This window comes from Theropithecus gelada, chromosome 14 (genome assembly GCF_003255815.1).
Source record: "Theropithecus gelada isolate Dixy chromosome 14, Tgel_1.0, whole genome shotgun sequence".
In the NCBI taxonomy this organism is placed as follows: domain Eukaryota; kingdom Metazoa; phylum Chordata; class Mammalia; order Primates; family Cercopithecidae; genus Theropithecus; species Theropithecus gelada.
Genome location: NC_037682.1, coordinates 5,893,996 through 5,915,792, shown reverse-complemented (window position 1 = coordinate 5,915,792; position 21,797 = coordinate 5,893,996). Strand labels below are relative to the sequence as shown.

Genomic DNA, 21,797 nt, shown 5'->3' with positions numbered 1-21,797 from the left:
AAATATTTGCATTTCTAAAATGTTTCCAGGTGATGCTGAAGCTTCCGGCCGTAAAGACAATCCTTTGAGAACGTATTTCCTCCCCAGCACTGGGCCCTTCAGCCCCAGAGCGCTGCCCCGCCCTGGGTGGAAGGAAGCTGAGCTCCACCCCAGAGGGGCGGGGCCCTTTAAGCTCCGCCCTACGCAGTTGGCCCGGTTATCATTGGCTGGGAGTGCAGGGATCCCCTGCGTCACAGTGCCGTGCGCTCCCCGGCCAGAACGCCTGGGGCGGGGGTCTCCGCGCCTGCGCAGTGGAGCTGGGCGCTCTTAGGGCTTGAGTTTCTAAGGGTCGGGTCCCGCGTGCGGGCTACCGGATGGCGGAACCCAAGGCGGAGTCGGAGCCCTTGCTGGGCCGGGCCCGCGGCGGTGGCGGCGACTGCCCGGCGGGGCTGACCACTTGCCGCAGCATCCAAGTCGGCCCTGGTGAGCCGCCCGGACCCGGGGAGGGGACTGGCCCGGAAGACCGGGGTCGCGCGTGGGGGTCCCGCTGTCGCAGCACCCAGCGTCCCGCCGGGCGCGCCCCCAACAGGTTCGAGTCCGAGCGGGGCCCGGGCCGCGCCGGGCGCCAGGGGAGCCGGTGTTCTGAGGGCGAGTGGGCTGCGTCCTGCGGACCCGGACCGGGGTCAGGGCAGAGCTGGGATCGCTTCCGTGTCGCTTCCTGATCCCGACCAGCCGAGCGGAGAGGCCCTCGCCCAGCCGTGGGCAACCCCGAGGGAACCGGCCCCCTGCGGCAGGCAGGCACCTTCCGTGTGCCCAGGCGGGCCCAGACCCCATACTTCCCGAGGGTCGCCTGATTGGCTCAGAGAAGGCAGCACTTTGATTTTTCCCGTTTCTTCTGGGAAAAGCAGAGGCTCAGAGAGAGGCGTTACCCTACCCAAGGTCACACAGCCAGTAAGTGGCAGAGGTGGGATTCGAACCAGCTGGGAGCTAGGAGTCCTTTCTTTGTAGGGTGCCTTTCCCGGTCCCACCTCCTGTGGGGCTGGGGTGGGCCCCCTAGACGGTGACAGCTTCCGCGCCTTGCTCTCAGCCAGCCCAGAGTCCCCTCCCCACTCCCTCCTGCTGTTCCTGTTTTTTGTCCTGGTCTGAAGATTGCTGAATCCCCCCGAGGGTGGGGTGCGTCCGCCCCTCGCTGACACCAGGGGAATTAGGTTCTGGATTAGAGGTGGAAGGACCTTAGCTTCACTTTATAGATGAGGGAACTGAGGCCCAGAGAGGCCCTGAGACCTGCCCAAGGTCACAGCCCTCTGTGCTAGTGCGGCTGCTGCTCGAATCGCTCTGAGAATTCACACCTGGCCGCTTCCTTCTCTGGCCTGTCTTTCCTTCTTTCCTCCTGTGTCTGGAAGGAACTGGGTTGGAATACTGGTGCCACCCACTGTCGGTGACATATGCCCATCCATGGAGTAATGGGGGGCCAAGGAGGGGACCCTGACAAGAGATGAAAAACCAGAGACTGAGGTGGCCACCCTGTCTGCTCACCTCAGAAGCTTCCTCTGGGAAGTTCTTAAGGTGTTTCCTGGGACCAGTCAGAAGGGAGATCTGCAGGGAGCAGCTCTGGCAGCCCCCTTGATGAGACGCCCAGCATATGGCAGCGTTCAGGGAACACAGACTTTGTGTCTAGGATTCTGGGCGCCTTTCTGGGGCTACCCTGGCTGTGTGGCCTTGGCAGTTGCTTAACCTTTCTGTGTTTTTTTTTTTTTTTTTCCCCGAGACGGAGTATCACTTTGTCACCCAGGCTGGGGTGCAGTGGTGCGGTCTCGGCTCACTGCAGCCTCCACCTGCTGGGTTGAAGTGATTCTCCTGCTTTAGCCTCCCAAGTAGCTGGGACTACAGGCGCCCGCCACCACGCCTGGCTGATTTTTGTATTTGTAGTAGAGATGGGGTTTCACCATGTTGGCCAGGCTGGGCTCACACTCCTGACCTCAGGTGATCTGCCTGCCTCGGCCTCCCAAAGTGGTGGGATTACAGGCGTGAGCCACCGTGCCTGGCCCTGTTTAACCTTTCTGAATCTCAGTAAAAGGGAGATAATACTAGGGACTGCCTTGTGGGCATTCAGAGAGCATCCAGAGTTTGTCCTCAGCAGAGGGCCTGATGGACTGGGGTGGGGGCCAGTGGCCATCCTGGGTAAGCACCGTGATCATTGCAGGTCCTGGCCCTGGCAGGTGAGACCTGCTCTGCTGGGCAGTGTGGCTGATGAGAGGAGGCTCTCAGGGAGCGCTCTTTGTCCCTCTGCTGTGGCCTCAGCCAGGGCTTCTGAGAACGTGGACAGGACGCTCTGTGTTCCGAATCTCCTTGGCCAGGGTCTCCAGCAAGACTGGTAGACTATGGAGCCATGGAGACTCCCAAAGGCTCATTCAGTCTCAGTGCCGGGGCCTGTGCCAGACTTTGAAATGAAGGCCCTGTGCTCTGGTTCGCAAGTCCTGTGGTTGGTCTCTTGCCAACGGGTGGTGGGGGGCTGCTGCTGTGGGCGCCCCGAGGACCCCAGTGGACCCTGCTGTCGGGTCCTTTTGACTTTGCCCCACCTGACGGGGCCGGGGTCAAAGGTTGAGGACAGTTGTTTTCTGTTGTTTCTGGGTCAGAAAATCACAGTTTTACTGATTATCAAAAAAGAGGACAAGGGATTACAATGCTCTAGAGGCTTTCAGAGTAACTGAGTGCTTATGAAGGGCTCACTTAGCAAAGTACTCTGGCTATGGTAAGTCATTCAGTCTGTACTTAGCTCCTCCTGGGTGGGGGTCCATGAGGACCTGGAGCACCGAGAGGTTAAGGCACTTGCCCAGGGTCACACAGGATGCTGGTCGGGACTCTACACAGGTTGTGCAGCCTGGAGCCTGGAGCAAGAGGGGAGCGGGAGCTCAGACCTGGATGTTGCGGGGCAGAGGCTTGGGTTAGGAAGCCGTGTCAAGGCCTGGTGTGCTGGATGCAGCGTCTCAGCCCCTGTTGTCCTCTGTGCCCTGCAGAACCCTCCAGCCCCCCGTAGGGTGATGGCATGTGGACAGGTGATTGCCCTCCAGGGTAATGAGCTCAAGGCGGGGCGAGCTGCCCCAAGGGAGTTCCTGGACCCACACACTGGGGGATGGTGCTCCTGGCAGAAGCCGCAACCTGAGTAAAGGGTGGGAGGCTTTGGAGAGCATGGCCTTGACAGAGCCAAGTTCAGAATGAGTGGCACGGAGGGTTGAAAGACAGGAGAGAAGCGGGCCGGCAAATGTGGGAACCTGCAGTGCCAGGCCAGGGTGGAGTGTGGGCCTGGAATAGTGGGGACCCAGGGGAAGCTGTGATGTGCTTCTGAGTGTTTGGAGCAAGATTCTCGGGCTGTTGCAGGGTGAAACGGAGGATGGCCAGACCCAGAATTTTATAAACCAGCAACCAAAAAGCCAGGCGAAATGGAACCACAAGTGCAGGATGGTTCCAGGGGTGCCCACCACTGTTGGCCCGGGATGGCTGGCCTGGGTGGATGTGAGCACTTTCTCTTTTTTTTTTTTTTTTTTGAGACGGAGTCTCGCTCTGTCGCCCAGGCTGGAGTGCAGTGGCCGGATCTCAGCTCACTGCAAGCTCCGCCTCCCGGGTTCACGCCATTCTCCTGCCTCAGCCTCCCGAGTAGCTGAGACTACAGGCACCCGCCACCTCACCCGGCTAGCTTTTTGTATTTTTTAGTAGAGACGGGGTTTCACCCTGTTAGCCAGGATGGTCTCGATCTCCTGACCTCGTGATCCGCCCGTCTCGGCCTCCCAAAGTGCTGGGATTACAGGCTTGAGCCACCGCGCCCGGCCAAATGTGAGCACTTTCCATGGTCCTGGGGTTGGAGTGAGCCCTGGAACTCGGCAGCTTGTCTCTTGTCTAAGAAACTTGTATCACTAGATCTCTCCTGGTAGAGATTCTATCTTCTCCCAGGGAATTTGGTAAGGTGGGGCCTTTCAGAGCACCTGCCCCCCAGGCTCCCCTCGGGGCTGTTCGTTTATTCATGGGATAAATCAGCTTTGAGTCCTGTGTGCTTGAGTTTTGGGCTCTGCAGATACAGCAGGGAACAAAACAGTGTGGCTTCTGTTCACGGCGATCCCAGGATGTGCTCAGGGGACATAAACAGTAGCCACTTTCAGCGCTTCCCTGGGGAGACATTCGGCTGTCCTCAGGGTGGGTCTTGTGGCTGTGCACGTGGGTACCAAAGCCGCAGGGAGGGACGGCTCTTGCTTCCGGCAGTGCAGCAGGGCCGAGCAGAGCCAGTGAGGTTCCGGTCTCTTGCCTCTGTCTGGGACCCCCACATCTCTAATCCGTCTGGGGCCCAGCTGCCTCTACCTCATGCCCCCAAGCAGGAGCCCGGAGGACAGGGGCAGCTGCCTCCCTAGGGATGGCCAACAGAGTGGGCGGGTCATGGCCTGGACCTCTGCCTGGGGACCAGCACCTCCCGAGGCCTCTGCTGCTGCCTCCCGTGTCACCACATTGTCTTGGTGCAGCTGTGGGCCCCAAGGGGCCAGGTGTAAAAGCCGAGTCTCAACTGAAAAGACAGCTGCTTCGCCCTCTCCCTGGGCTGGGAAATGTCAGCCTCTCCGGGTTCCTCAGTTGCTTCGGGTTGAGCGTTCCTTCTCCCTTGGCCTGCTGAGAAGCAGCTCTGCAGCGAGGCCACACAGGTGGCATGTGCCTGCGATGCGGGTGGGTGGCCCGGGCCTCCCGCAGTGGCTCAGTGACTGACCAGGTGTGCCCGCTGGCTGCTTCATGGCGGGCAAGAGGCTTGTGAGCAGGCCAGGATGCTGGGCCTTGGCTTCTGTGCTGCCTGACTTTTCCTGAAGGCCCCTCCTAGTCAGGAGCCACTGCCGCCTTTGCCCAGGCCTGTCGGGAGGCTCCACCCTGCTTGTGCTGTTGGTAAAGGCGGGCGGCCACCCTTCACCACAGAAGGCACCGGCAGAGGCTGGAGGACCCGGGCGTTCCCAAAGCTCTGACCCTGGGAGTGATTTGGGTGGGCTTGCCTGGGCCCATGGGCCGGGACAGTGAGGGGACGGAACCTGGGTCGCTCTCATGAAGCCTCACGGCGGTGCCTTCGGGTTCTAGATGCCAGTTCTCCCTGTCGGTGTTGAATCTGAGGTCTAGTTTGATGGGGGTGGGTGGGACAGTGGGTGCAGTGTCCTGGCTCATGAAGGCTGTGCAGGAGCCAGGGTCGGGCCAAGCAGAAGAGGACTGACAGCAGCCCCGTGTACCGAGCGTGCTTGGGGAGTGTGGCAGGGGGCTCTGGCCCTCCTGCGTTGCACCTCCCAGTACCCTCTGGGGAGCCGAGTGGGTGGCTGTGAATAGCCCCACTTGGCAGAGGAGGAGCCAGCCACAGCCTTCCTGCTAGCATGTGGAGGAGCCGGGCTCTGAACCCCGAGTCTGGCGCCGGGGCCCTGCAGGACGCGCTGCTTCTCACGGGCTTGCTGGGTGTGTGTGCTGCAGGCGGAGCCGCCGTGCCCTGGGCCTGCCCTGCGCGCGTGCTGCCGAGGCACTTACCTGGTTTGGTCCCTGCCCCGGGCAGGCACTTGCAGCCCCACTGCCGGGTGGAGTCATCTCTTTACACATGGCCTTGGGAGGAACCGCAGCCGGCATCTTTCCTCGATCCCGGGTGTCCTGGAGGGTGAGGCCACGTCATCCTGCTCGGTCACCTGATGTCCCCCTCCGCCTGCAGGTGCCGCGGCCAGGTGGGACCTCTGCATTGATCAGGCTGTGGTCTTCATCGAAGATGCTGTTCAGGTTGGTGGCACCTGCTCCCTGTGGCCTGACCTGCGGGGTGGCCACCCTCCAACTGGCTCGCCCCTCCAGGGGAGACTGACTGGGGCCAAGACCTCTGTTGCTGGACTGTAGCTTAAGAGAACCGAGGGCGGAGCCTCTGGGCACGGCTCTCCGTCAGTCCCCAGAGAACTTGTTTTCTGCATCCTGGACGCATTTGCTGCTTTGATGCACTGTGTTCTGAGGCCTGTTGGGGACCACCCCATTCTAGGTCCTGGGTGGGTGGGGGTGTCTTGGAGGATGGCACGGCTGCACGGGGCATGGGAGGGTCAGCCTTGCACAGAGAAGGGAGAGCCTCACAGGCAGACACAGGCATGGCCGTGCCCTCAGCAAGTGTTCCCTGAGCGTTTGCTCACACCCACACCTGCCCTGGGTGTGTGGCCTGTGAGGTCTTGTGTGTTGGGCAAAACCTCATGGTTTGTGATGGTGTGGGCCTGCTGGGTCAGGGCCGGCCATGTCCACACGCTGAAGCGTCCCCTGTGATCCACAGCCTGAGACTTGGGCCTGTCTCATGTGTGGTGTGGGGCTCGGGCCACGGCCCACCCTGCATGCACCCCTGTCATGCCTCATGTGACTTTTTGCTTCCAGTACCGCTCCATCAATCACCGGGTGGATGCCAGCTCGATGTGGCTTTACCGACGGTATTACTCGAACGTATGCCAACGGTGAGAACGCACCCATGTGGAACTCACGGTTCCTGCCGGCTTGCGTGGCGGGGGAGGCTGGCCCCTACCTGGGGATCACCTGGTCTCAGGGTCCAGGCAGGCTCCCTGTTACATAGATAGGGCGGTTACCATCATCCTCTCTGGAAAGGAGACGGCCTGTGATGGAAGGCTCCTTCGACAACAAGGGTTCCTTTCTGGAATGCTGGGGTTAGCCCTCGGCAATGGAGCTTTGAGCAGGTTCGTGATCTCCCCAGTCACGAGTGTCCATGCTCAGGCAGCGCCAGCTCCCGCGCTTCGGACCGGGGAAGCTCCTGATCAGCCTCTGGGCCCCGAGGGCTGCCGACTCCTGCGTTTTCATGTTTCTGTTCCCTTTCCAGGACTTTGAGCTTCACCATCTTCTTGATCCTGTTTTTGGCTTTTATCGAGACCCCATCCTCGCTCACCAGCACGGCGGACGTGCGCTATCGCGCTGCCCCCTGGGAGCCGCCCTGCGGCCTGACCGAGAGTGTCGAGGTGCTCTGCCTGCTGGTCTTTGCGGCCGACCTCTCTGTGAAGGTGAGGCGGGTGCCAGGCCCTCTACGTGCTGCCCTGGCCTCCCAGCGCCTGGCCGCTGCTGTCCTGGTTTATTGCTGATTCTCTGGAGCGAGCTGCCTTTTCCCCAGACTTTGTACTTTGACCCTGTGAGGAAGGCACACTTTCTTGGACAAGCAAGCGCCTGAGGCAGAGCCTGTGTCAGCTGCCCTCCCTCTCCACCATGCAAACCCGGTGTGCCGTCAGCTCTCCTCCCTCCCCACCATGCAAACCCGGTGTGCTGTCAGCTTTCCTCCCTCTCCACCATGCAGACTGAGGCCAGTGTGCCGTCGTGGGTGGCGCAGGCTGGCAGGGCCTCTGAGAACGGTCCAGGGTCTGTAGTGCTGCTGTGAGGAGAGGTCCCAAGTGAATAAGTGAGGCCCAGGCGGTCCCTCCTCAAGGCTCACCATGCCACCCCAAACAGAAGAGGAGAGGAGGCGGACGTGGGGCAGAAAGGGGTTTCTTGTGCACACAGCAGCTGCTGCACGTTTGACTCTGGATTCTGCCTGTGACGCACGTCCTCCTAGAAGCTGGAGGTGGGGCTTTGGTGCTCACCTAAGCTTCTGAGCCTTGTCAGAGCCTTGGTGACTTTCCAGGGAGGTGCAGGCTACGTGTTCTATTTTTGTCAAACAGTGATTCCAATGCTGCGGTCTCAGGAGCCCCCACATCCCTGCCCATGGTGTTAGATCAGGCCCTGGCTGCAGCCTTCCTCAGCGCCAGCCCTGCCACTCCTTGGGCTTGGGCTCACGTGGCCTCCCGGTCGCGTGGGGCCTCTGCCCGGCGCTGCCCTGTAGTCCCTTGTGGGCAGGGCGGGCTGTGTGCTGACCAAGGGTTGTGGCTGGATGCCGGGGTGTGTGATTGCAGGCCCCGGGCAGTTTCTCATTTCTTCCTTTTTAGCTCCTCATGTGGTTAGCAGGTCTGGGGGTTTTTCAACTGGAACTGAAACTGGCAAGAGGTTGTTAATAGCGGTTTTTGAATGGTTGGTGTGTTTGAGATGTGTCAGAAGGTGAGAGAGGGTACATCAGCAAGCTGTGACCTCTGGCGGCTGTCTTTTATTTTATTTTATTTATTTTTTGAGACAGAGTCTCGCTCTGTTTTTTGAGACAGCACTCGCTCAGGCTGGAGTGCAGTGGCATGATCTTGGCTCACTTCAACCTCCCCCCTCCTGGGTTCAGGCGATTCTCCTGCCTCAGCCTCCCCAGCCGTTGGGACTACAGGTGCCTGCCACCACGCCTGGCTTATTTTTTGTATTTTTAGTAGAGACGGGGTTTCACTGTGTTAGCCAGGATGGTCTCGATCTCCTGACCTCATGATCTGCCTGCCTCAGCCTCCCAAAGTGCTGGGATTACAGGCGTGAGCCACTGCGCCCGGCCGTCTTTTATTTATTGATTTTTGAGACAGAGTCTCGGTCTGTCGCCCAGGCTAGGGTGCTGTGGCATGATCTCAGCTCACTGCAACCTTTGCCTCCTGGATTCAAGTGATTCTCCTGCCTCAGCCTCCCAAGTAGCTGGGATTACAGGTGCCTGCCACCATGCCTGGCTGATTTTTCTATTTTTGGTGGAGGCAGGGTTTCACCATGTTGTCCAGGCTGGTCTCAAACTCCTGACCTTGAGTGATCTGCCTGCCTTGGCATCCCAAAGTGCTGGGATTACAGGCGTGAGCCACCGCCCTCTGGGGACTTTCTCGATGGTGGGAAATGGCAGTTAGGTAAGGGAAGAACAGACCAGACCTCACTTCCCAAACTGCCTTGCTGTAGCGGCGGAGACCTGCCCACTGAGCCGGTACTCTTCTAGCCTTTTCCAGAATGCATTCCGTGCCTTCTCAGCCTGCACAAGGTGGTTGGTTGCATAGGCAGAACAGGCAGGAGCCTCCTGTTACTGATGAGGACCAGGTTAGAGAGCTTCGGTGCTGCTTGAGGCTGCACAGTGAGTCCCTAGCAGGCTTGGGTGGGAGCTCGGGCCTCCTGACCGCTGCTCAGCATCCCGTGGGGACCACACTGTTGTGGGGGCACACCCTGCTCTGGTCGTCCGGTCCCTGCCCTGCGCACCGTCATTCTCTGGCTGCAGGGCCAGTGTGTGGGGCTGCTTGCTGCTCACCCGCCCGTCTCTCTTGCAGGGTTACCTGTTTGGGTGGGCCCATTTCCAGAAGAACCTTTGGTTGCTGGGCTACCTCGTGGTGCTGGTGGTGTCTCTGGTGGACTGGACCGTGTCCCTGAGTCTCGTGTGTCATGAGGTAGGTGGCGAGGCGGCCCTGAGACAGGCGGAGAGCTCTGGGGGTGGTGTGGGTGCAAGGCCCACAGGGATGTTGGGATGGAGCCCTGAGCCCGCCAGCCATCCTGCCCACCCGCCCAGCACTGCCCACCTCCCGTGGCACTTCTTCACTTGTTGGCTGGGGAGCCTTGTTCCCGTCTTGCAGATGAAGCCCCGGAGGGCTGGACAGGCGCAGGGTTCCTCCTGGCTCACGCTGTTGGTGAGGGCGGACCTGGGAGTGAGATCCAGGACTCTGGCCTCCCAGCTCTCCACTTTCTAGCTGAGGGCCTCGTCCGCCCAGCGCCCGACGAGAGCGCCACACCAGAGCCTCACCATGCCCCATAGTCACAAGCCCCAAGCTCTGTGAGGCCTGACAATGAGAAAGCCCCTCACCCGGCCACGCTCAGCTCTTTCCACTGCAGCGTCTCGGTTTCCCCTCAGAGCACCCGGAAGCCCCCCCCGGGCTTTGGGAGAACAGAGCGGGAAGAGGTGGGTGCGGAGTCAGCAGGATCCACTGGGTCTTGTCGGGAAGCAGAGCCCCGCAGGTGCCCTGTGGAGAGAAGGAACAGAGGGCCTTAAATAGGCGCTGAGAAACCAACAGTGAAAGCAGCCCAGTGGAACCAGAACCGCCGGAGCAGCCCCACCCCTGGGCAGGGCACACGGGGGAGAGATGGGGGTTGTTAGCACCTGGAGGCCCAGGGGAGGGGCCCATAGAGCTGGGACCTTGCCCTCTGCCCTCTGGGAGGGGGTGCTACCCGGCGGGCGCTGGTGCCTCCCAGAAGCTCAATGAGGTTGGTCCCAGCAGTGCCGATGGGGAGGCTGGGAAGCTCTGGGTGCAGCCTAGTGAGTGCGTCTCCTGTCCGCCTGCCCCAGGGCCCTGCTGGCAGGACCTGGTGGGGAGTAGCCGCTGCAGAGAGCTGGAATGGGCGGTGTCGCGGCCACAGCCCGGCAGAGCGGAAGGGTGGCTGGAGGGCAGCCCCGCTGTGCTGCTGTGGGGCCTCCGTGGCCGCCTCCTTCCTGTCTCCCTGACCCGGCAGCGTCCCGAAGCCTCCTCCCTGCACAGGAAGAGCCTCTCCCGTGACTGCCCCAGCAAGGGGAGCGGGGACGGCCCTCCCACCGCCATTTCTGAGTTACGGTCGTGGCAGCTGTATCGTGTTTTGTAACTTACAGGCTAAATTGTAAGCCACACCAAGAATCCTTATATGAAATTAGGATGGGGAAGGAGACAGGAAAAAGGGACACAGGTCTATGTTACAAGCAAGGAAGAAAACAAATAAAGGCCTGTTTTTGTACCTGGCCGTGGGCCCTTCCTGGATCTCTTCTGCCACCTGCTCTGTGCTCCCTTCACTTCCGCCAGCTCCCCAGCTGGCCCTGGTTTTTCACCTGGCACAGGGACTGGACCTTCCTCCCGGAGGGGCCCGAGTCCTTGGTGGTCCTGCCTTTGGAAGGCTGGAGTTCTTTGCTCACTTTTCCTATGGGGCATAGGAGTAAGAGGTGCCCCAGAGGACCCCACCCAGCCCTCCTTGCTGTTCTCAGTGGTAGCGGCCAGCCTGCCCGCTCAGCCCGCTGCACAGCAGCCCTCTTCTCATGAACAAGCTATGGTCCAGACCACTGGCACCAGCGTGTATCCTGGTGGAAGCATCCCCACCTTGGGAGGGGTATTTCCAGACCGGGGACCCAGAATGGGCGAGGTGGGAGGTGGAAAGCTGGCCATCCCCCTGTGCCTCTTCACCATGTTCACTCCCATTGCCCTTGCCTGGGTCCCAGTGGGTCCTAGCTGGGGAGAGACAGCCCCGCCCAGTTGCCTCCAGTTCAGAGCCTGTGCTGTGCCCTGTGACCCTAAGCCGACAGCGTTGCTGAGTCTTCCTAAAGGCTCTGGGACCCTTCCCACAGCCAGCTACTGTGGGGCCGTGCCAGGGCTGCCCCCGCTCTTCCACTGGAAGCGGTATTTGTAGGGCTGTGAGTGGGACATAGTGCCCCACTGAGTTCATTCCGCAAGTTTTGGGATGGTGCTGGCAGAGACGTTGGGGGCAGGGCAGGCAGATTCATAACCTGCACGCCTGTCTGTCCCGGGAGGACAGATGAGTGCCGGTTATGGGCAAGGGCCCCTTTGTTGCCGGGGGCTGTCTTGGGCCGGTGCCGGGCTCTGCCTCTGGCTGAGCGGCTGTGCTATTGGCACCAGGCATAGCCTCCGTGTCTGTTGTGATGGCCGATTTGTGTGTGGTGGAGGGAGTTAGGAGCAGGGTGGCTGAGGGAAGAGGCCCAGTTGCATCCACAGGACGCCTCATCCTGGCCAGAGAGGCTCCTGTCCGCGGTGCCCTTGGTGGGCGTTCATGTGGGGCCTCGGCTCCTCACGCCACGTGCCGTGCAGAGCAGCTTGTTCAGAGCAGCCAGTCCACGTGCTTCCTCCCAGACCTCGTTCCCAGTCTTCCACCCTTCTCTTTCCACGCCCCTGTCCTCCACCTGGGAATATCCCCTTTCCAGTCCACGCAGGGGACCGCCCACTGCAGAGCTTTGCCTTCCGCCGCGTCTGTGTGGCGCTTTCTTGATGGAGGCTGAAATGCGCGTGTGTATGTTTCTGGCTGGACCGGCCGTCACTCAGCACGTCTGCAAACCAGGCCTGAGGTTTTCCTCTGTGGCCAGCTGTCCTGTCATACAGAACTCGCACAGGCACTGGGCGGCTTGCAGGGAGGACCGGGTGCCCCCAGCCTTGTGGCCGGGGGAGCTGGATAACCCCTGGGCTGCCGGTCACTGTTGGGTTTTGCTCATTCACTTTGTCTTTGCCAGGGCTGTTTGGACGTGGTTTGTCTTCAAAGCCTTGGGTCTGAGGGTCCCAGGGGCTTGACTGGCATTGTGGTTGGTTGTCCTTGAAGGCTGGTCACCTGGATGTACCTTCCCATCCTCATAGAGGCCTCACGGCCCCAGCTGTCAAGGGAAGGCCCTCAGGGTTGGGCTCTTGCGTCTGGGGAAGCTGTGCCGTGGTCTGTGTCTGACTACAGGTGAGGGTGCAAGTTCCTGGGCAGGGGAGGGGAGCCAGCAGCACCTTCAGTGTCTTCCTGGCCTGTAGAGGGGCTGAGAGAAGCCTTTGTTATCAGGCCCTAAAACCGGAGTTTCCAACCAGTGGGCAACAAGTGGGTTCCGGGTGAGCTGGGCGCACAGGGCAGGAGCCAGAGCCCTGAGCCGTTCTCTGTTCACCGCTGTTCCCTTGGCCTTCTCAGTCTTGCGCCAGGCCTTGGGGTCCCTTTTGAGGGTGATGATTCACTTGGAGTGAGTGCTGGGGATCAGTCACTTGCAGACGTTCCGGAAGGCCTGCTGTGCTGCTGCTGGGTGGACTGTGGTGAACAGAACAGGCAGGTCTCTTGTCCTCTGAGACCCCCTTCTGGAGCGACAGAGAGACTGCCAGTGCACAGAAGTGCCAGATGCAGAGAGTGGTTCCCAAGGGTGGTGGGTGCTGTGCCGGAGAGGAGCCCGGCAGCCCTGGCAGAGGTAGTGTTCTGCAGGTTGGCAGGGGGGCTGAGCCGGCCAGCTGGGCAGAGACTGGCGGCTGGAGGACCGTGGCCTCTGCGGCCTGGGAAGGGGCTGGACTGACTGGCCGGGACTGCTCTGTGGACCCTGGAGGCCATGGGCAGAGCCGTGGGCAGCTGTCGGAGCGTTTGGTTTTGTGCAAGGAGCTGACAGCCGTGCGTTTCTAAAACAAGGCACTGATGAGGAGGCGAGACTGCAGCTGAGAGCGTGGATTTGAGATTGACAGGCGCCAAAGTGTAAACGGGATACTCATGGGACTGAATCCAGGTGTGAGGCAGAGAGAGGAGGTGGGGGCAGGGTGCCCAGCACAGGCGGATCGGGCAGTGCAGGGGGCCCACAGGGCAGCCGGGAGCACCGAGGTAGCTGTGTCTGGTGCCGAGGGCGCCAGGCAGGATGGGAAGGTTATCATGGGGACCCCCAGGTGGGTCCCAGTGGCCAGGAGGGGAGGATGGGCTGGGACAGGAGCAGGGGAGGTGGGTGAATAGAGGGGAGGGTAGGGAAACGTGGCATGATGGAAGCTATGAGAAACTGGTGTGTGGTGGTTGGAGCAGGAGGTGGTGATTGAACCAACACTGAGAAGGCTGGGGTGGGTTGACAGGACTGTGGGTGGGCACTTCTGTCCTCCCAGGAGGAAGGCAGTGAAGATGGGAATACCTGTGAGAGTGTGTGTGTGTGGCTGTGAGTGTGTGTGAGTCTGTTTTGCATGGCCATAAAGCAAGACCTGAGGCTGGGTATTAATAGAGAAGGGGTTTATTTGGCTCACGGCTCTGTAGTCTGCATGGAAGCATGGTGCTGGTGTCTGCTTCTGGTGAGGCCTCAGGCAGCGTCCACTCGTGGCAGAAGGAGACGGGGAGCGGGTGTGTCACATGGCGAGAGAAGCCTGCAGACTCCTTTTAACAACCAGATCTCTCGCGAACCCTCACCTGAAGTCATTACCGCAGGGAGGGTGCCAGGCTGTTCACGGGAGATCCACCCCATGACCTAGACCCTTCCCGCTAGATCCCGCCTCCAACACGGGAAGTCAGATTCAACATGAGATTTGGAGGGGACGCACGTTCACACTGTGTGAGGGTTGGGTGTGGGAGCAGTGAGGCTGGAGGGCACTGTGTGAGTGTGGGGGTGTGGAGGTGGGGCTCCTGGGGGCAGGGTCTGTGTCTGGGAGGGGAAGGCTTGGAGGCAGGGGCACAAGGGGAGGCGGGTTGAGGGGTGAGGGGTGAGGAGGTGGGGATGGTACCCTGAGAGGCCAGGTGTGCTGGGCAAGGCAGGAGGGTCCCAAGGCAGGCATGGGGCTGCCACCCTTCCAACTGTGTCCTGGGTGGGCAGAGGGGAGGATGACCTTGGACAGGGATGGGGACAGGTGTTAGGACTGGGGAGCCTGTGTGTGCAGCACCCAGGAGTTGGGAGATGGGCAAGGGGGAGGCCTGCGACGGGGAAGGACTGCGGATCATGCGGCCCGGAGCAGGTCTCAAGGCCAGCTCTGGAGCCAGGCCCTCCACTCCGAGCTCAGTGACTGTAGAGTGGCCCCCAGGGCACCGGGGTCTCTGACCTGTGTGCCCACCTGGGATGGTTGGCGGGGGTGGAACTAAGCACTGCACGTGGTGCTCAGCTGCCCGGATCTCTTCCAGCCTCTGCGCGTCCGCCGGCTCCTCCGCCCCTTCTTCCTGCTGCAGAACTCCTCTATGATGAAGAAGACCTTGAAGTGCATCCACTGGTCGCTGCCGGAAATGGCCAGGTGGGCTCTTAGTGCCCCAGGCTCGTAGGGCTGGGAAGCGGCTCTCTCTGCCCCAGGCCATGTGGTTGCAGGCGGGGCCCATAGGAGTCTCACCTTGGACTGCCTGCTCCGCATCCCTGGCTGGCTGGTGACGGTGTGGGGAGGACGCTGGGGGGACGTTTGGGGTCTCAGTGGTTCCAACAGTTCCCCAGAGGCCTCCCAGCAGCCTTCGACCTAGGCCCGGGGCTGCAGACACTGTGGCCCCAGCTCAAAGGCTGTGAGTCCCCTGGGCACTCTCTCCGATGGGTCTCCTCTTGTCCCCTGTCCCCACTGGGGCTGCGCCTTGCCTCTCCCCTCTGCTGTCCCCTCCCACTCATGGTGTCTGCACGTTGCCAGCCTAGACTTCATAAAGCCGAGCTGCTCCTGACAGCACCCCTGCTTGGAAGCCCTCGTGGCTCTTGTTGCCACTAGAAGCGTGGGGCGCTCTCCCTGTGCCCCAGCCCAGCCTCCATCCACCTCAGCTCACCCCGGTCCCGATCCCCTGTCACCCTCTGCTCTTGCCAGTGGCAACGCTGCGTGAGTCCCTAGTGGCTCAGGTGCTGACCCCTCACCATCCAGCTCAGGTGGGTGGAAGTGGCCCCCTCTGAGAGCCCTGGGCCCTTGGATGCTGTCTCAGCTGGGCCCCCTGGGTTTCATTGGTCACTGTCAAAGAAGGGACCCTGCCAGGGCAGGACCAGGCCTTTCCTCTGGGCCCCATGAGCTAAGCATGAGGCAAGGCCCTCGGGGAGAGGGGGACCCAGCTGCTGCAGACTCCTGGGCGCTCCTGTCACCGAGCCCCGCAGGCAGGTCAGGTGTCCCTGGGTCCTGCCTGCCCACCCGCCTGGCCCAGGCTGAGTGCTACGCTCTCCCCCAGCGTCGGGCTGCTGCTGGCCATCCACCTGTGCCTGTTCACCATGTTCGGGATGCTGCTCTTCGCCGGCGGGAAGGTAGGGCACCCTACCTTCTCAGTGGTTCCAACAGGGTCTGGGTATGGGGCTGCCCTGTGCTGTGACTAACAGAGGGGGCTGGGCCGGTGTCTGCTGCCCTGGCTTAACCCAGGTGCAAACTCTGTCCAGGAGTTAGCAGTGGCCCATCAGGGGTCCAGGGGCCTGCCTTCGGGTGGCCACAGTGCTCCACTACCCCACTGCCCAGATACTTGTCTGTCCTGGGGTCTCCTGGGCTCAGGGCCACTTGTTCTCTGTCCTGGCTGCCCCTCTCCAACCCTCCCCTGCTCCCTCCCATCCTGACTCAGTTCCCTTACCCTCCTTCCCACTTCCCTCCCTCCCTCCCTATCCCCTGTCCTCCTCCCCTCCTACCTTCCTCCCTGTCTCTGTCTCCCCACCCCTCCCCGGCCCTCCCCGCCAGGCCCTTCACTGAGGGTGGTTCCTCTGGTTTCTCCTCCAGTCCCGTTCATCCTTCCTGACAACCAGGCTTGCCCTGCACCCTCTCTGACTGCAGCCCCCCAGGCTGCGCTGGTGTATTGGGAGGGCCCTCACCTCCCATGCCCTCTCCTGCCACTAGTCTCTCCCACCGTATCCTCCTCTGTGGCTGCCCGGGGCGCAGCAGCTCGTTGCTGTGTGGAGGCGTCTGCCTGTCTCCCTACCCCGCTGCAGTGTTACGAGTTTATTCTCCCGTCCTGGCCGAGGGCACCATCCTTCTTGGGGCTGGGGCCACGCTGCATCGCTGCGGCTTTGTCGTGGGAGTGGACAGTGCTCAGCCTGTGCTGCTGTTCATTTGTGGCCGTGTTGGGGTTTGCTGTGTGTTGTCCAGAAGGGGAAGGCTGAAGCCCGGGTTCTCACCCAGGACGGAAGCAGTGAGTGAGCCCTGTGTGTGCGTGGTGTCTGTATGTCTGTGTGCGAGTCTGTTGTCTGTGTGCGTGTGTGGTGTCTGTGTGTGCGTGGCTTGTCTGTATGTCTGTGTGTGTGTGTGGTGTCTTATGTGGTGTGTGGTGTGGTGTTTGTGCATGCGTGGTGTCTGTATGTCTGTCTGCTGTGTAGTGTCTGCATGTGTGCATGGTGTCTGTGTGCGTGCGTGGTGTTTGTGTGCGTGCGTGGTGTCTCTACGCCTGTGTGTGTGCGTGGTGTCTCTACGCTTGTGTGCGTGCGTGGTGTCTGTATGCCTGTGTGCGTGTGCACGTGCGTGGTGTCTGTATGTCTGTGCATGCATGGTGTCTGTATGCCTGTGCGCGTGCGTGGTGTCTCTACGCCAGTGCGCGTGCGTGGTGTCTGTGTGCCTGTGTGCGTGCATGGTGTCTGTATGCCTGTGTGCGTGGTGTCTGTACGCCTGTGCGCGTGCGTGGTGTCTCTACGCCTGTGCGCATGCGTGGTGTCTGTGTGCCTGTGTGCGTGCGTGGTGTCTGTGTGTCTGTGTGTGTGTGTTCGTGTGTGCGTGTCTCTGTGTGTATGTGTTTGTGTGCCTGTCAGGAGGGAGAGAGGATAGGGACTCTGGTGTGGATGCCCCCTTGCCAATGGCTGTGATTCGGGGGCAGCTGGGCTGTGGAGATGGAACTGGCTGACGGAATCTCAGGCCCTCCTCTGTGTGACTGTCCAGTGACTGCTGCAGTGGCGCTGTTTCCCAGAGCCCATACAAGGTGGATGTCATCATTGTGGGTGCTGGACGTGGCAAGAGCCTCAGCCTTGAGGCTGGGGTGTGATCCTCCGCCTGGGAAAGCCGAGTGTCCCATCCTGAGGCACCGGGAAGGGCCGGCTCCTCCTCTAGGCGTGGGGTTCTGCCCCATGGAGCGGCCCTTGGGGAGCAAGGTGTGCCTTGTGTGAGGGGTCAGAGCGCTTGTCGTGGTCTTGGCAGGAGTCTGGATCCCTGTCCGAGGCAGGACTTGAGAGGAACATGGGATGGTGGCCGGCCTGTCCCTGCCTTCCTTCCCTGGCCATCGTGCCCTGCCAGCCTGGCCTGGGGCAGTAGCCAGGCTGTGCTTCCGGATGGCCTTGCTGGCATCGCCGGCTCCTGCTGGCGGGGTGCAGCGGCCACCTTGCTTTAGCTACCCTTGTGAGCACGGTCCAGAGCCAGCCTGCTTGTCCTCTGCTGGCTTTGCTCGTTGTGAAGCTCCAACCTGGACTGATTTCCAAGAACCAGGGTTGGTGCTGGGGTGTGTGGTCTCCCAGCAGCCGTGATGGTGCTGTCCCATTTTACAGACGTTTCTCACGTCGGGGCTGTGAGCTGGCTCGGGTCCATCGTTGCTGGTTGTGGCAGGTTGGGCGGGAGCCCAGGGCTCCTCTGTGTCCCTCGCAGAGCTGTGGCTTGGGCTGGGCTGTAGGTACGGGAGGTCACGCCTAGGGTCTGCCCGAGCAGGGGTTGAACTGCAGAGGAGGAGCGTGAGGCCTGCTGGGAGGCGCAGTGTGGGGTGGGAGAAGGACCAGGGCAGGGGCGTTCTGTCGGCTCTGTGGACCTCAGCATCCGTTGGGTGGTGTGGGTGCCACAACCTTCCTCAGCTGACTCGAAGCCTGGCCCGGAACCTTGCTCAGTGGGCGCTCGGTGGGTTGCTTTACGTTCGGGAATGTGGTGGTTTGACTGGGTGGGAGTGGGAGTGGGGAGGCCCAGGAGGCCTGAGCCCAGCGCTCCAGTCCTGCCGTCCCCGGTGACCGCTGGAGGCCAGCCTGCCCTCCAGGCTTCAAAGGCCTCGCTCTGCTCCTCCACTCTGGCTTGGGCTGAGGCCCAGGAGGGGCCCGCCTTGCTCTCCCCAGCAGGGGAGCCTGTCCCTACCCATGGCTCTGTGCCTGACAGTGCTCCCTGCCTTCTAACTTCCTCTCAGTGGCCCCTGTGCCCCCTCCCCTTAGCAGACTGTGGCGTCTTCACCATCAATTAGTTCATGTGTCCTTGGGAGCCCCTGACTGGGCAGATGAGGGGACAGGGCCATTTTATAGGTGAGACCTTGCAGACCTCGGTGCTACTGATGTGGCTCTGAGGCCGGAAGGGTGGCCTGTGTGAGAGACAGTGGCCGTCACAGGCACCTCCGTGCCAGGGCCTGCTTGCGAGGTCTCCCCTTCGCCTGCAGCTGGGCTCCTGGCTTTGAAACGATCCCTAAGAGTTTGCTTTGTGTGCTTTGTGTGCCAAGTCCCGCTGTGCCACCGGCCCATCCAGTTCACACAACCAGTCTGGTTTGCAGGAACCACCCATCTTCCAGCTGGGCATCTTCCAGCTGGGCATCTTCCAGCTGGGGGTCTGGAGGCTTGATCGGCAGAGGGTGCCCACGAGCCTGGCCCCAGTGAGAGCCCCGGGCCCAGAGTCTCGAGTGGAGTTGCTTTCTGAGCAGAAACCCTGCACGTGCCAGCTGTGTTTTGTGGCTGGGACCCCTCTCAGGAGGGAGAGAGGATAGGGACTCTCGTGTGGATGCCCCCTTGCCAATGGCTGTGATTCACCACTGCCACGAGCACGGTGCCTCTGGGTCCCCTGGGTGGCCATGGGCCCTGACACACAGCCTCTAGAGTAGGCTTCACGGAGGGTCCAACCTGTCCCACCGTGGCAGCCTGGGCCCCTCCTGCCCCTCCTGCCCCTGCCCGCCCCTGCCCTGTAGCCTCACTGCCCGCACAGTGCATGGCAGAATCGGCTGCGAGCAGGCGAGGTGGCCTGAGGGAGGTCACTAGGCTGGCCGAGGGCGTTTTGCTGTGGTTCTGAGCCGTCCTGCTTCCAGGCACCATGTCCGTGCGGGTGAGCGGTCTCCCTGGGTGCCCACTCTTACGCCCTGAGATCCTGAGTTCGGTGCTGTCTGGCCATGAGCTCAGCCTGCTGGGAGGCCACAGGGAGATGCAGGCTGGGCAGTGGGTGGATGGTTCCAGCCCGTTGGGTCCGGGGCCTGGGGCTCAGCCTGTGGGGTGGGGACCCAGTGGCGCCCTGGAGCTGCCGCTTCTGCTCTCAGCAGGATGATGGGCAGGACAGGGAGAGGCTGACCTACTTCCAGAACCTGCCTGAGTCTCTGACTTCCCTCCTGGTGCTGCTGACCACCGCCAACAACCCCGATGGTGCGTGCAGGGCCAGGGAGGGACCCTGGGGGTCGGTGAGCCCAGCATGGGGGGCCGGTTTGGGTCGCTGAGCCTTAGCACCCAGCGGGAGTGTCCGAGCCCTTTTTATCAACAAGTGGAGAAGAAAGGGTGACATTTTCCTTTCTCCCCTTCTTTTCCTTTCTCTTCTTCCTTGTCTTGATTTTCTTCTCCCTCTCCCTTCTCCCTTCTCTTTCCTTCTTTCCTTTGCTGTCTCATGCCTTTGCTTTCTTACTCCCTCCTCCCTTTTCTCTTTGTCTCCTCTTCCTCCTCGTCGTCTCACTCCTCTGAGAAGCTGAAAGTGGCTGGTGTTCTTCATAGGGTGATGATGGCAGTGGTCAGAGGGTCCCCTGGTGCCCTCCTACTGGAGGTCAGTGGTCAGAGGGGTCTCCCGGTGCCGTCCTGCTGGAGCTCCACACACCCACACTCCTGTTGCTGCTGAGGTTCAGCTGTGGGAGCCACTGGGCAGCAGCACGTGAGGGCCAAGGGTCTTACCAGCCATGATGCTCACCCTGTGTGATGCTGGTGGAGTCTCCGCTGCTCAGGTGCAGGTGTGGCCAGGATGAAGGCCACGGTCCTGGGCTTGGCTGTGGCCCAGCCACCCTGGCTGGTACCTTTCATGTTGCGGACCCTGAGTGCTGTCTCTTGTGTCCTCTGAGTCCTAGCAAGTGACCGCAGGGGGAGCAGGACTGTCTATGGGGAGGGCTGCAGGGAGGCTGTGAGCTCTTCACGCAGAGGGACATCCTTGATAGGTAGGGAGTTCCCCGTCCTGGAGGGTGTGCGAGCAGAGGCGAGAGATCGAATTCGGACAGGAAGGCCTCTCAGTCCTCCCAGGACACCTCTTTTCTTTTCTTTTCTCTTTTCCTTTCCTTTTCCTTTTCCTTTCCTTTCTTTCAGACGGAGCCACGCTCTGTCACCCAGACTGGAGTGCAGTGGCGCAATCTCGGCTCACTGCAACCTCCACCTCCTGGGTTCAAGCGTTTCTCCTGCCTCAGCCTCCTGAGTAGCGGGGATTACAGGCATGAGCCACCACGCCTGGCTACTTTTTGCATTTTTTAGTAGAGATGGAGTTTCACTATGTTGGCCAGGCTAGTCTTGAATTCCTGACCTCAAGTGATCCACCCGCTTCAGCTTCCCAAAGTGCTGGGATTACAGGTGTGAGCCAACACTCTCGGCAATGGAGACCTCCTTTCTACAGTGGAGACCTCCTTTCTACAGTGAAGACCTCCTTTCTATTGCAGAAGCAAATAGTGTGGGGTCAGGATGGGAGTGGGATCAGGAGCTGAGGTTGTCAGTTTGCGTTATTTCTTTTTTCTTTCAGTGATGATTCCTGCATATTCCAAGAACCGGGCCTACGCCATCTTCTTCATAGTCTTCACCGTGATAGGTGAGTGCAGGTAATGTGGCCAGCATTCTGTGACAGGATCCCGAGAGCTCAGGGACCGGCATACTCCGCTCCGTCCATGACCTGAAACTTCACATCCGTGTGTTTCACTCCAGAGATCACCCCAGGGATCCCCCGCCAACAGCTTCACCCCAGGGATTCCCCACCCCACGGCTTCACCTTGGGGAGCCCCCACCCCACGGCTTCACCCCAGGGATCCCCCACCAACAGCTTCACCCCAGGGATTCCCCACCCCACGGCTTCACCCTAGGGAGCCCCTACCCCACGCTTTCTGTTCTGTCATCACCGTCGACCTCGTCGTCCTCCCACCCGTGACTGCGCTGGCCAGGCCACATTTCCATTTGATACGGGCGCCCCTGGCACTGTGCTGTCCTGTGCTGGCTGCCCTGGCGTTGGTTTTGCTGCTGTGCTGGTGGCCCCCTGACCGTGGCTGTCTCCTCTTGAAGGAAGCCTGTTTCTGATGAACCTGCTGACGGCCATCATCTACAGCCAGTTCCGGGGCTACCTGATGGTGAGCGAGCTCCCCCATCCTGGCTCTGCCTGGAGCTGCTGGGAGGCCAAGCGGGGTGTGGCTTGAGCTGAGCAGCTGGGTGACCCTTGCTGGCCAGGCTCCTGGTGGGACGGGAGGGCAGGGTTGCCACCTCCTGTGGATCCGCTGGGGATACACATATGTTGTTGCTCTGGCCACTGCCAGAGATGGCAGCTCCCAGGACAGCAGACCCTAAACCCTCTTGAGGGGGAGCCGGGGGCCTCCCAACACACAGAGAAGAAACATGGCCCAGTGTATTGCACAGCACGCCCATCAGACACCTTCCTGTGTGGCCTGTTCCGGGAGTCTGTGACCATCTTCTCATT

At 61.1% G+C, this 21,797-nt stretch overlaps 1 protein-coding gene across 1 annotated transcript in view; it reads left to right on the top strand.

The window, feature by feature from the left end:
• Window positions 1-236: 236 nt before the first annotated feature.
• TPCN2 (two pore segment channel 2) overlaps window positions 237-21,797 on the top strand; it is a 38,190-nt gene continuing 16,629 nt past the window's right edge. The window contains exons 1-10 of the mRNA XM_025358397.1: window positions 237-462; window positions 5,687-5,751; window positions 6,376-6,452; window positions 6,830-7,007; window positions 9,138-9,254; window positions 14,422-14,528; window positions 15,421-15,493; window positions 19,417-19,519; window positions 20,859-20,924; window positions 21,389-21,453. Coding sequence (XP_025214182.1) covers window positions 354-462; window positions 5,687-5,751; window positions 6,376-6,452; window positions 6,830-7,007; window positions 9,138-9,254; window positions 14,422-14,528; window positions 15,421-15,493; window positions 19,417-19,519; window positions 20,859-20,924; window positions 21,389-21,453 — 960 coding nt within the window. The 5' untranslated portion in view covers window positions 237-353. The remainder of the gene's footprint in view (window positions 463-5,686; window positions 5,752-6,375; window positions 6,453-6,829; window positions 7,008-9,137; window positions 9,255-14,421; window positions 14,529-15,420; window positions 15,494-19,416; window positions 19,520-20,858; window positions 20,925-21,388; window positions 21,454-21,797) is intronic.